A 14,310-nucleotide genomic window follows, 5' to 3' on the forward strand; every position below is an offset into this window, starting at 1 on the left:
TAAATATCAGACTCCCCTCCTCCAGGCTGGGCTGCCCTGTTCTGTGGTGAGTCTGTCCATAAGATGACAATGCCCCGCCCCCCCCAGTGTCCACCACTGAGCCTGTATATACTTATGGTGGACACTGGGGGGTGGGGCATGGTCACATGCTCCTCCATATCGACCATCTTTTGGACAGACTCTATGTGGTACACTGGGCTGTGAGTACACTTACTAATACTGTACACTGAACTATTTTACTATAACGTGGCCAACCCCTTTAAATATTAAAAAAAAAGTTATCCAGACAATTCCTTTGATGGTATAGCAAGGGGATGGGTGGTGACTTCCTCAACAAAGGAATCGGAGATGCATTTAATGCACAAACAGTCTGTTTCTAATGCTAAAGAGGGACGTGTAGCCAGTCCAAATCAGATGTTACTGCCATTACATAGCTTAGTGTGCCCTGGTTACATATCTCTTACCAGTATCTTGATATGACCTCCCATTCCCGAGATACGTGGCTTTTAAGTTTGACAATTCAGAGTATAGTCAGATGGGCATAAACATAATTTTAATAATGGGAATGGAGAGCAGGAGATGGGTGTGATTACAGCTACATTTTTAAAAAGGGCTACCTTGGGTTACTGTTAGGCCTTCCCCCATATTGCTGCAGGTGCTATAATAGCTGTGCATCCTGCCACTATGCAAGGGCATGCGTACCATAGAGACAGACTGTGCAGCTGATATAGGGCCATGGAACGAGAGGGGACCTTGGTTGGTCTCGTTCCTTTTGCTACTGGTAAGGGTGGGTTCACACTGCGTTTTTGCAATCCGTTTAACGGATCCGTTTTTTTTAACGGTCAAAAAAGTAGAGTCAACAGTACTTTATTGTGTCAAAAAAAACGCATCCGTTTTGATCCGTTTTTTTTTTTTTTATAATGGAAGTCAATGGAAAAACGGATCAAAAACGGATGCACACAAATGCATCCGTTTTTTGCAGTTAAACGGATGCTGAAAACGCAGTGTGAACCTAGCCTAAGAAACTATGCGGGACTCTTTTCCCCAGGGTCATTTATACTATGGGGCGCTCATTCTTCATTGTACGCCACTGTCTCCATATATCAACTAACCTGCTGAGTGAAGGGGGATTTCTACTGTATATACCATATCCAAATCTCATGAACATATGTAAATAAACCCAGTTCTCACTGCAGTCATGATCCCTGTGACACATGCTGTGGGATCAGGTTTTGACATGCTCAGATTCACAAAGCTGGAATACATTCAGGGCTCGTGTATATGACCTACAGTGTATACATACAGTATACAACCACATAAAGGGTTTTTCCCCACAAAAGTAGACAATGACACATCACTGGGATATGTTGTTTCTTATTGGCTAACATGGCTCCGACTGCCTTGCCCACCTGGTTTTATACACTTTACCTATGGCATTTGATATATTCACATTATTTTCACCACCTCTTCTCACAGAATAACTCGTTTACAAGCAAAATCTTTGTAAATTGTCATAAGGTAAACAACACACAAACAAAAAAACTAAAATTATCTAAACAGTCATTGTATGGCAGTATGTGCCAGCAGGTCCCCATAACATTACAATAATAGTGAGTAAGCCATACAAATAAAATGAGTGACTATTTGCATCATCGGATTTGTTGTCCTTCAGTAACTGCCGTAGATGCACAATACAAGGCATGATACAATATCCAGCAATTATAGGTACAATAGCAAGAACATTGTTAAACTCCACCCAAACACTTCCAGTAGTATTCATTATATCCCCTATGGAGTAACCACTATATAAAAAGCACAGTCATTTTTATTATCTAGTAAATATGTATCTCACCTACTTGTTAGATAAGGCTAAACATCTTGGAAACATTAATTTCCATAATTTTTGCATACACGCCTGATTTAGGTTTAAAATAATAGGCGCAAAATACCAAATGTGCAGTGTGTTCCTGAGGATTTACACACAGCATTTAGATTCCATTTCTCATAGCATCCTACCAGGCTTTTTCTGAAGCGCAATGTTCCTCCTTAAGTAGAGTGCTGAATGGATGTGCAAAGTATCATAGCCCATGCAGTGCTCCATTGAGGTAAAAAAAAAAAAAAATCTAAGTAGTCCTTCTCCAGAAGGAAGAGAGTTTGCTCTCTGGTGCCATTTATTGGAAGTATGGTCCCTGTAGGTCAGGGGTAGGGAACCTTGGCTCTCCAGCTGTTGCAAAACTACAACTCCCATCATGCTAAAGCTTTGTCTGACCAGGCATGATGGGAACTGTAACTGTAGCTTTGCAACAGCGGAAGAGCCAAGGTTTCCTACCTCTCTGGTAGGTCAATACAGTAAAACCTCGGAGTTCGAACAATTCGGTTTTCGAACTAAATTTCCCCCTGAAGTTTTGCTCGGTATCCGAACATTGCTCGGTATCCGAACAAAACCAGGGGGATAACTGTCAGCTGAACTGATGTTCAGCTGACAGTTAGAGGTGTTCGGAAACAGTGAGAGCGGGCGGCTATTTAAACTTGCCGCCGTGCTCCTGCTCCAATCAGCTGCGGGGGACACCCTGTAAAGAAGTGGGGAATCCCATCATAATGAGGGGAATCCCCGCTTCTTTACAGGGTGTCCCCCACAGCTGAGAGGAGCGCGGCGGCAAGTTTAAATATTCAAAAAGTAACCGCAGCACACAGGACTTTGGTGAAAAATAAATCTGTATTGGTGATTAATCCATACAAACACACGGAAAAAGTAAGCGACGTTTCGACGTCTCAATGACGTCTTTCTCAAGCCAGTGAATACATTTCCAAGCAAACATGTGATTTATATATCCTGTGCAAAGCAATTAATGACGTGTTCAATTCACACACATGATATTCAAATTAGCTAGCGTGAATAAATATATATAAATAATAAGGGAACAACAAGTTCCAAAGTGACAAAGTGAATATATCTTATATAAGAATTCATAATGGTCAACACAATTATATACAAATATACAAAATGAAAAACATATCGGAGCAGTTGTGATTCCCTCATACGTCGTGATCAGCAGCATCAACCAGGAAATGGATACTTGAACCGCACGCCGTAGGTGGAACGCACGGCCATCTTAGATTGCACCACCAGAGATGTAGCGTCCTGTTGCTAGAGTAACCAGTGACGTCAGGGGTAAACATGATTGGAGTGTATAGTAACTTATAATGTACCGTGAGACCGACCTATTAACACATTCATCCGTTCTCCCGTGTTGTACGGTGGACAGCGCCCACTAAGACAGTATCCACCGTCTCTGATGATCCATTCGTGGGATGTCCGCGGATGTCTGTGGGGGCTCAACGGTGTAGGTGATTGTTCAGACCATAGATGTCTCGTAAGTACTAGCCAGGATCCATAATGTCTCGGGGTGTTAATAGATGTTGATGCTGCCGTTTCACTACTTCTGAGTTGTCACTTATTCTGCTCCGAGTGATAGGCTTTCCAATAGTTTAATCTGAAATAATGAAATAATGAAAATTTGTATTAGTATCATTATAACTCATAACAAATATATCAAAATCAATATTATTGTTCTCTGTTAAAATGTATTCATCATACTAAGATGTGTCAGCAACTGCGCTAATGGACATAACTGCATAGTTCAAGTAGCATTTCAGTCATGATCTTATATGGCATAATTTATTTAATGTAACAATATTTAGGTAGGATTTTAAACTCCACATTCAATCCATGGGGTTTTAAAGAGTTAAGCCGGAATATCCATTCCAATTCTCTACGTTTTAACATAGATATGCGATCACCCCCCCTCCATGGTTGGGGGATGTGATCAATGTACATCAATTTTAAATCGCTCTCTCTATGTCGTGCCTCTATAAAATGTTTGGAGACTGGGAGATCAAGTTTTCCTTTTCGTATGGTGTATCTGTGTTGTGTTATTCTGGTTTTGGCATCATAAGTGGTTTCCCCCACATATATCAGATTACAAGGGCACCATAGGACATAGATAATGTATTCAGTATTGCAATTAATGAATTTGTTGATTCTGTATGTCTTTCCAGTGCCCGGATGTACGAACACCTGTCCTCTCTGGACATATCTGCAGTTGACGCAACTACCACACGGGAAACTGCCCACGGTGCGAGGACCTAAAAAGGTAAGTACAGTGCTGTTTATCTTTACATCGGTCTTAACCACTATATCTCTAATATTCCTAGCTCTCTTATAGGACATCAACGGTCTGTTACTCAGAGTGGAAATATGAGGGTAGCTTTGTTCTATGATGTGCCAATGTTTATTGATGATTTGAGAGATTTGTGGGCTAAGTGAATTATATGTAGATACATAAGGAATCCGTTGTTCACTATGCCTCCGTGTTTGTGTTGTTAATAGTGTGTTTCTATCCATGGGTTTAACTGTCTCAATGTGCTGTTGTATCAAGTTTCTAGGGTATCCCCTTGTTTGAAAATTATGAGCCAGTAACTCCACTGAGTAAAGGATTATCTTATTGTCCTGATACTGTTACTGACTGGTTTGAGGTAGAATTAAATTTATTTCTTTTTTTCAGGCGTATTAAGTTAAACATTTGGAGTGACATGATGAATAAATCACCTGCCGCACAAACCCAGAATGTTGTCTGTGAATTGTCTGCAGATGATTTAAATTTATTTAACAAAAGTGATTTTGTTCCTCTCACGTCATCACATGCGCTGGAAACATATATGACTCTAGTAAGACAAGATATTAGCAGATTGAGAAGTCAGACACCGGAAGGTTTTTTAAAGAAACCAAATTTGACAAAGGAGGAGGATCTAGCTTTGAAGGAATTGACAAAAGATGACACATTGACTATAAAACCCGCTGATAAGGGGGGAGGGATAGTGGTGATGGATACGACAACATACATAACAGAAGCAGAACGACAATTATCCGACACGAATACATACTTACCGTTGACTGGTGACCCGACAAATTCTGTAAAACAAAGACTGAGAATTAAAATTGATGAGGCACACAGAGACAACATTATTGACAAAAAATTAAGTCAATTTCTTTGGGTCGAATATCCTCAGACCCCAAGATTGTATCTTCTACCGAAGATTCATAAAGATCTACGGAATCCCCCAGGGAGACCAATTGTCTCAGGTAGGGGTTCAGTATTAAGCAAAACTTCCATTTTTCTAGATAAGATTTTACAGGATCATGTAGTTAACATGAAATCTTATGTACGAGATACTTCAGATTTTATTCTTAAGATCAAAGATATTGTAATCTCAGAATCTGTCATTCTTGCCTCTTTAGACATAGCGAGTTTATATACTTCTATCTCCACTGAGAAAGGCCTTAATGCGATTAGACATGTATTGAACAACACTACTTTCACACCTCCTTGTCAAAATTTTTTATTAGAGCTTTTACATTTGATTCTGACTAATAATTTTTTTCTCTTTAACAAACAGTACTATTTACAACAAAGAGGTACCGCGATGGGTAGTCCGGTGGCACCTACTTACGCAAATCTGTTTGTAGCGCAGTTAGAGGAGACGTACATCTATGGATCTGACCATGCCCAGTATTTGCTGGGATGGTTCAGATTCATAGATGACGTCTTCATCATCTGGAATGGCACTGAATCACAACTGATGGATTTTTGGGAATACCTTAACACCATTGACAGAGACATACAATTCACCATGTCACATTCATCATCTGAAGTTTCCTTTTTGGACACACGAGTGTACAAAATAGGGAACAAACTAGGAACTGATTTATTTGTGAAGAATACAGATAAGAACACACTGTTGAGGTATGAGTCGAATCATCCTCCTAGGATGATTCGTGGTCTACCCAAAAGCCAGTTTCTGAGAGCAAAGCGCATTGTATCAGAGGATACCAAATTGGACCAATCAGTGGAGTTACTGGCTCATAATTTTCAAACAAGGGGATACCCTAGAAACTTGATACAACAGCACATTGAGACAGTTAAACCCATGGATAGAAACACACTATTAACAACACAAACACGGAGGCATAGTGAACAACGGATTCCTTATGTATCTACATATAATTCACTTAGCCCACAAATCTCTCAAATCATCAATAAACATTGGCACATCATAGAACAAAGCTACCCTCATATTTCCACTCTGAGTAACAGACCGTTGATGTCCTATAAGAGAGCTAGGAATATTAGAGATATAGTGGTTAAGACCGATGTAAAGATAAACAGCACTGTACTTACCTTTTTAGGTCCTCGCACCGTGGGCAGTTTCCCGTGTGGTAGTTGCGTCAACTGCAGATATGTCCAGAGAGGACAGGTGTTCGTACATCCGGGCACTGGAAAGACATACAGAATCAACAAATTCATTAATTGCAATACTGAATACATTATCTATGTCCTATGGTGCCCTTGTAATCTGATATATGTGGGGGAAACCACTTATGATGCCAAAACCAGAATAACACAACACAGATACACCATACGAAAAGGAAAACTTGATCTCCCAGTCTCCAAACATTTTATAGAGGCACGACATAGAGAGAGCGATTTAAAATTGATGTACATTGATCACATCCCCCAACCATGGAGGGGGGGTGATCGCATATCTATGTTAAAACGTAGAGAATTGGAATGGATATTCCGGCTTAACTCTTTAAAACCCCATGGATTGAATGTGGAGTTTAAAATCCTACCTAAATATTGTTACATTAAATAAATTATGCCATATAAGATCATGACTGAAATGCTACTTGAACTATGCAGTTATGTCCATTAGCGCAGTTGCTGACACATCTTAGTATGATGAATACATTTTAACAGAGAACAATAATATTGATTTTGATATATTTGTTATGAGTTATAATGATACTAATACAAATTTTCATTATTTCATTATTTCAGATTAAACTATTGGAAAGCCTATCACTCGGAGCAGAATAAGTGACAACTCAGAAGTAGTGAAACGGCAGCATCAACATCTATTAACACCCCGAGACATTATGGATCCTGGCTAGTACTTACGAGACATCTATGGTCTGAACAATCACCTACACCGTTGAGCCCCCACAGACATCCGCGGACATCCCACGAATGGATCATCAGAGACGGTGGATACTGTCTTAGTGGGCGCTGTCCACCGTACAACACGGGAGAACGGATGAATGTGTTAATAGGTCGGTCTCACGGTACATTATAAGTTACTATACACTCCAATCATGTTTACCCCTGACGTCACTGGTTACTCTAGCAACAGGACGCTACATCTCTGGTGGTGCAATCTAAGATGGCCGTGCGTTCCACCTACGGCGTGCGGTTCAAGTATCCATTTCCTGGTTGATGCTGCTGATCACGACGTATGAGGGAATCACAACTGCTCCGATATGTTTTTCATTTTGTATATTTGTATATAATTGTGTTGACCATTATGAATTCTTATATAAGATATATTCACTTTGTCACTTTGGAACTTGTTGTTCCCTTATTATTTATATATATTTATTCACGCTAGCTAATTTGAATATCATGTGTGTGAATTGAACACGTCATTAATTGCTTTGCACAGGATATATAAATCACATGTTTGCTTGGAAATGTATTCACTGGCTTGAGAAAGACGTCATTGAGACGTCGAAACGTCGCTTACTTTTTCCGTGTGTTTGTATGGATTAATCACCAATACAGATTTATTTTTCACCAAAGTCCTGTGTGCTGCGGTTACTTTTTGAATATTTATATAGACACCCGTGGATCGGGGTGTGAGCTACGGCACCGGGCCAGGAATCTTCACTGAGTGCTGCGGTATTTGTGTTTTGGCAAGTTTAAATAGCCGCCTGCTCCTGCCTCTCACTGCGGGGACAGGCTGTAAAGAAGCCGGCTCCCAGCGCTGTCCTCCTGTCTCTTCCCACCAGCCCCCGCCGGCCCAGAGTGCTTCCGATAAACTTACCCAGCCTGTACACCCCTATAGACTGCGGCGCGCCCGTAGCCCCGCTCACCAGCTTCTTGCTCCCGCTGCTCCCCGCTGCCTCTACAGATTCTCTCTTACGCTGCAGAGGCGGCGGAAAGCAGCAGGGAGCAGCGGGAGCAAGAAGCTGGTGAGCGGGACTACGGGCGCGCCGCAGTCTATAGGGGTGTACAGGCTGGGTAAGTTTATCGGAAGCGCTCCGGGCCGGCGGGGGCTGGTGGGAAGAGACAGGAGGACAGTGCTGGGAGCCGGCTTCTGTACAGCCTGTCCCCGCAGTGAGAGGCAGAAGCGGGCGGGTATTTAAACTTGCCGCCTTGCTCCTGCTCCTCTCAGGTGTCGGGGACACCCTGTAAAGAAGTGGGGAATCCATGGGATTCCCCCACTTCTTTACAGGGTGTCCCCTGCAGCTGATTGGAGCAGGAGCACGGCGGCAAGTTTAAATAGCCGCCCGCTCCTGCCTCTCACTGTTACGGGGGATGTGGAGTGTTTTTGCACTCTGTGCGCCGGGTGCTCTGCACCTGACCCACGGAGTGTAAAAACCAATTAATCACATTTACATTGTTCCCTATGGGAACTTACAGCTCGGTTCTCGAACTGCTCGGTTTTGGAACAGCCTTCCAGAACCAATTATGTTCGAAAACCGAGGTACCACTGTACTTAGAACATGATTGGGGATTGCTACCAATCCCCATCATGTTACAAAAAACAACTCCATCTCTCCAACACTTATGTCAAAGGGCACAGGTCTGAGGAAAGTGAATCCAAACAAAATTGCAAACTTATTGCTAAAAACATTTTTGGCTATCCAGCAGTTGCAGAGCAACTATGCACCTGAAAAAGTAAAAGATTTTTCAATTGGTTATTAGCAATTTAATTCCGTCTGGATTCAATTGGTTAGCACTGTAGCCTTGCAGCGCTGGAGTCCTGGGTTCAAATCTCCTCAAGGGCAACATCTGCAAAGAGTTTGTATGTTCTCTGTGTTTGCGTGGGTTTCCTCCGGATACACCGGTTTCCTCCCACACCCAAAACATACAGACAGGTGAATTTAGATTGTGCGCCTTCTTGGGGACAGGGAGCAATAATTGGCAAAAACTATGTAAAGTGCTGCAGAATCTGTGTGTGCTATACAAATAAAAGCATTATTATTCTGACCGGCAACGCTTGACTTGTGTATTGGAGGGGTAGAGTCGTTCATTGTTTTCCCCGTGGTGGGCAACACCAGGACTGTGGAGTTGGAGTCCTGGAGTCAGAGTCCGAGCTAGTTTTGGCTGGAGTCGGAGTCGGAAAAAAATGTACCGACTCTGATTCCAGCTTTAAAAAAATCTGTAAAAAAATGTAGAATTGAATTTTGATATGAATTTTACAAGTTTTGCTCATGAATATATATTATGAGCAACATTGTAATAGGACACTGTGTGTGTGCGCTATGGCTGCAGCAGGCTGTGTGTATGTGTGCTATGGCCGCAGCAAGCCGTGTGTGTGTGTGTGTGGTGTGCGCTATGGCTGCAGCAAGCTGTGTGTGTGTGCGTGCTATGACTGCAGCAGGCTGTGTGTGTATGCTATGGCTGCAGCAGGCTGTGTGAGTGTGTGTGTGTGTGTGTGTGTGTGTGCGTGCTATTGCGTGCCCCCACAGTGACCTCTATATCACTATGTGTGACCCCTCTCTCTATCACTATGTGTGACCCCTCTCTATATCACTATGTGTGACCCCCGCTATATCACTATGGCTGACCTCTATATTACAGGGATTCTTAGCAGTGTATCTGTGTGTATGCTCCTTCTAGTCTAGTTGTGACTAGTTCAGGACATGAAGGCTGGAGACTGGCTGCATCCACAGCACACACAGGAGAATCTGCTCTATATACAGTATTCCTTTATTCACTCAGAAGTCACCCCAGGATCATGTAGGACATTAGGGAGAAGCTGCTGAGCCAGTGTGATAAATAACTCCCCTGGTATATGACCGGCCATTTATGAAGGAGCAGGAGTCGGAGTCGGGAGTCGGTCCTGATAAAATTCAGGAGTCTGAGTCGGAGTTGGAGTCGGAGCTGCAGCTTACCAACTCCACAGCCCTGGGCAACACAGGAGTGACCGTGGTCTGATCCATTGTTGATGGTTTTTCCCTAGGGATGAGTAAATGGATTCGTCCAAACCCAAACACTCTGCATTTGATGACCAGTGGCTGAAGAAGTTGAGTATAGCCCTAGGGAGTCCTGGAAAACATTGATACAGCCTAAAGTCTATGCCTGTATCCATGTTTTCCAGTCAGCCATTATTTTGGGACGTCTGTTTCTTTTTTCACTGTCCTTTCACCATTTTTACTATTAAATTCAATGGACTTTTCAATTAATGACACACCCAAAGGCCAACTAGTCCAGCTAAACTAGAATAATGTACCAACAGCCATCATTGCACTGACGGACAGCACTATAGCGAAATGATAGACGTCATTTTAAATGGAGAGGAAAAAAACGTGTGAACCAATGACTGAAAGAATAAAGTGAATAATAAAACTTGCGGATTACACACTGCAGATTTTACCTGTTGATTTCCATGCATGCAACCCACAATATATACACCACACACCCTAGGGGGCTGAGCAGTGGCTTGCAGGGATACTGCAAGGAGAGGTATTAGAGGAGAGGTATTTTGCATATTTTTGGGAAATAATAAAGTTGCCAGATGTTTGCTATTAGTCAGTAGCGTGTGCCATTTTATTGCTGTTCTTGACCCCAGTGGTGATTCTTTCATGAATCATAATGTGGCCATTGAAGCACTTAATGTAAAAAACAAAGACTTTTGGCATTTAATTTTATGTCTTTGTTATGTTGAACATAGGAAGTCACTAAATTCTATGGCTAAAAAACAGTTAGTCATATTGGAGGAGATTTATCAACCATGGTGTAAAGTAAAACTGGCTCAGAGTCTGTGAAGAATGAAAGGTGGAATCTGATTGGTTGCTAGGGGCAACTGAGCCAGTTTCACTTTAAGCCATGCTTGATAAATCTCCCCCACTGAGTGTAATATGGTACTATTAAAGGGGTACTAGAAAAAAAATTCATATCAACTGGAGTCATAAAGTTATATATGGCAGTGGATGTGTTGCGGTTGTGCAGCAGATTTGCACAAGGATTAGTCCCTTTGTCATTCAATAGTGCTAACCCCCAGTGTACCCTTCACAAGTGATATGACACTTTTCGGCTGTATTCCCACGTGGTATTTCCGTCAGTCTTTTGCTCAGTCTTTTTTTTTTTTTTTCAAGCAAAACCAGAAGTGGGTTGAAAACACAGAAGCTGTGCAAATCTTTCTATAATAAATGTTGACCTGTCAGTTCCATTCCTGATTTTGAGACCAAAAGACTGATGCAAATACTATGTGTGAACATAGCCATTCATTGCTGTCTTTTTTTTTCTACAGTGGTGATAAAAATATGCACAGAAGTTGAATGGAAAACTTTAAAATGTGAATTGGAATTAGCTTGATGTCAAATGTAATGTCATTTTTTGGCCCAGAATTCACACTAAACTACATGATAAGATAAACTGTTTGCACTCGACTCCAGGAGCTTTACATTGTACCTATGGCTATAGGTGAATGCGTCTTTCAAACATAACCAGAACAATAGTAATCTCATTTTGCATATAAGAAGGAAATATTTAGATATTAAGACAACCAGTTGCCGACTGTTTATATTAACTATACTTGCATTAGATACAGCTTAATACTTTAATTGTATGTACTAAGGGCCCATTTACACAGAAAGATTATCTGACAGATTATCTAAAAAAGATTTGAAGCCAAAGCCAGAAACAGACTATAAACAGAGATCAGGACATAAAGGAAAGACTGAGATTTTTCCTCTTTTCACATCCATTCCTGACTTTGGCTTCAAATCTTTGGCAGATAATCTGTCAGATAATCTTTCTGTGTAAATGGAACCTTACTATACTTAATTGTATGTACTAACTATACTTGCATTAGATACAGCTTAGTACTTTAATTGTATGTACTAACTATACTTGCATTAGATACAGCTTAGCACTTTTCTGACTTTTTATATACTATACACAATGTCAGCCTCTCCTTGTAATCTATTCACAACTTGCTTTATAGTGCAAATTGTGACAGCTCCTATGAAGAATGCAGTCACTAATAGGCTCTGCCTTATGCAGATGAAGGGAGGTGAGTGGGCGCTAGGACCCTGCAGCCGGAGCTCCAGTGCCCTGCACCCTCCAGTCTTATCACAAAGCAGTGAACAGCCGGGTGTGAGTGAGTGTGTGCACTGCAAAGAGTGTGTGTGGGTGCACAAGGACTCCTCCAAGACCCCCTGATCTTACACACTGGAGATGATTCTCAGGTAAGAAGCTGCAACTATTGCATTGTATCATTGTAGCTGCACTCCTACAAGTTACAGTGTATCAGTGTTTTATGCTTATACTGTATATGGTGGGATGTAACCTTCAGTGTAGTGACTGTACCTCCAGCCTGGCATCTTGTATCTTCCATACCATCCCATATCTTGTATTACATGTCTGTGCACTTTATTGCTGAGCTATTGTATGACCTGCTTTGTCCCATGCCCTGTGCTGGGGGTCCCCCCACACTACCTGATCCTGATGAGTGGCATGAGGTTATGCTGTGCCCCTTTACATGTCACACTTCTTTCTTCTTGCAGGTGTAAGGACTTCTTGCTCCTCTATGCAGCATATCTGGCCCTTCTGGTCTCATGCCAAGACAAAGGTAAGGAGAGCTGCCTCAGTCCACATTGCAGGCAGGAGAGAACAACTCTTCATTCACCATCGCACTCTTCAAGTTTTTTTTTTTTCTTCTTGCTTTTGAATGTCTTGTGAAGTAAAGTACATTGAAACTTCAAGGAGTTATTTAAGGATTAGGGGAGGTGATGGTGTGGGACATTGAAAGAAGCGGTGGGGGTGGGGTGACACTCATGTGATGCCCCCTTGCTGCCTTCTCCCCCCTGCTATACTACTCACCACTTCACCTGTTTAGCTGTTTTTGTTATTTTTTACCTAGATACCAACATACTTACAAGTTGACATGTATTTGGCGTGTATATATGCAGTGTATTTGTATCATCTGGATGGGTGACAATGACAAATGTGATGCAATGGGGTCCTTCTGTATCACTTCAATGCTGGAGTCATATTCACTTTAACCCATTCAAGCTGTGATCTCTATGATGACTCCGAACCTATCAGCGATGATGTGACGTACGTTAAGATAGAAGCTATAAAGCGTCTATAAACTACATCATTTGTTCTAGCGGCGTGTTTGGGACATGCTTATTCTTGCTTCTAAAATGTATAAAACTTGATATTCCATTTGCACTCCTAGCCACAATCCCAGCTCCGTAGACAGATTAGATTACTTTCTCTTTTATTATATCCCTGAGCAGTAACGGATAAATAGGCAGAAACACCCAGTCATGGGCAATTTATTCTATTTTAGCAATGACTTGTAGAGTAATCTTCTGGCCAAGTTTGGGATATGCTGTTAATGCACTCAGCCAGTAGGGGGCGGTTTGCTTGAAACGCTTAAAGGAGTTGCCCAGTGAAAATCTTTTTCTTTTAAATTAACTGGTTTCAGAGGGTTATATAGATTTGTAATTTAATTCTATTTAAAAATATCTAGTCTTCTCATGCTTATCAGCTGCTGTATGTCCTGTTGTTTTCCTTTCAGTCTGACATAGTGCTCTCTGCTGCCACCTCTGTCCCAAGACAGGAACTGTCCAGAGCAGCAGCAAATTTTCATAGAAAACCTTTCCTGCTCTGGATAGTTCCTGTCTCGGACAGAGGTGGCAGCAGAGAGCACTGCAGGACATATAGCAGCTGATAAGTATAGAAAGACTAGATCATTTTAAATAGAAGTAAATTACAAATCTATGTAACTAAAAAGATTTTCCCCGGATAACCACTTTAATAAAAAAAAAAAAAAATCACTAGTGTTTAAAAGTTGGCTAAGAGCTACATATCAGTCAGCATCCCAAGACAGTGAATGGTTTCCTATGGGCAAAGTGGATATGGTTGTGGTATAATACTATGTGTAACCAGTACAGTATGATGAATTGCTGAAGGCTTAACTAGACTTGCTATAGGCATTAACATTATAATCCGACCAATAGGTGCCACTCTTCAACAGTCTATATGTTTAACTATATACTGTTATATACTACATTTATACAGTTGCAGCATAATGACATGCTGATACCTTTTGCTTTTTAGTGTAATTTTTACTTACCGTAAATTTTCTTTTCTGTAGTCCAAAGCAGCAGCACGAATTGGGATCTAGTCCGTGCTGCTGCTTAGGACATAAGGAAAAGTGTAATTTTTACTT

The 14,310-nt window shown here is 41.5% G+C and overlaps 1 protein-coding gene across 1 annotated transcript in view; it reads left to right on the forward strand.

The window, feature by feature from the left end:
- Positions 1-12,208: 12,208 nt before the first annotated feature.
- Positions 12,209-14,310, forward strand: part of COL18A1 (collagen type XVIII alpha 1 chain) — a 121,554-nt gene continuing 119,452 nt past the window's right edge. The window contains exons 1-2 of the mRNA XM_069983068.1: positions 12,209-12,316; positions 12,635-12,699. Coding sequence (XP_069839169.1) covers positions 12,306-12,316; positions 12,635-12,699 — 76 coding nt within the window. The 5' untranslated portion in view covers positions 12,209-12,305. The remainder of the gene's footprint in view (positions 12,317-12,634; positions 12,700-14,310) is intronic.

Source organism: Dendropsophus ebraccatus, chromosome 9, assembly GCF_027789765.1.
Source record: "Dendropsophus ebraccatus isolate aDenEbr1 chromosome 9, aDenEbr1.pat, whole genome shotgun sequence".
NCBI classification, from domain to species: domain Eukaryota; kingdom Metazoa; phylum Chordata; class Amphibia; order Anura; family Hylidae; genus Dendropsophus; species Dendropsophus ebraccatus.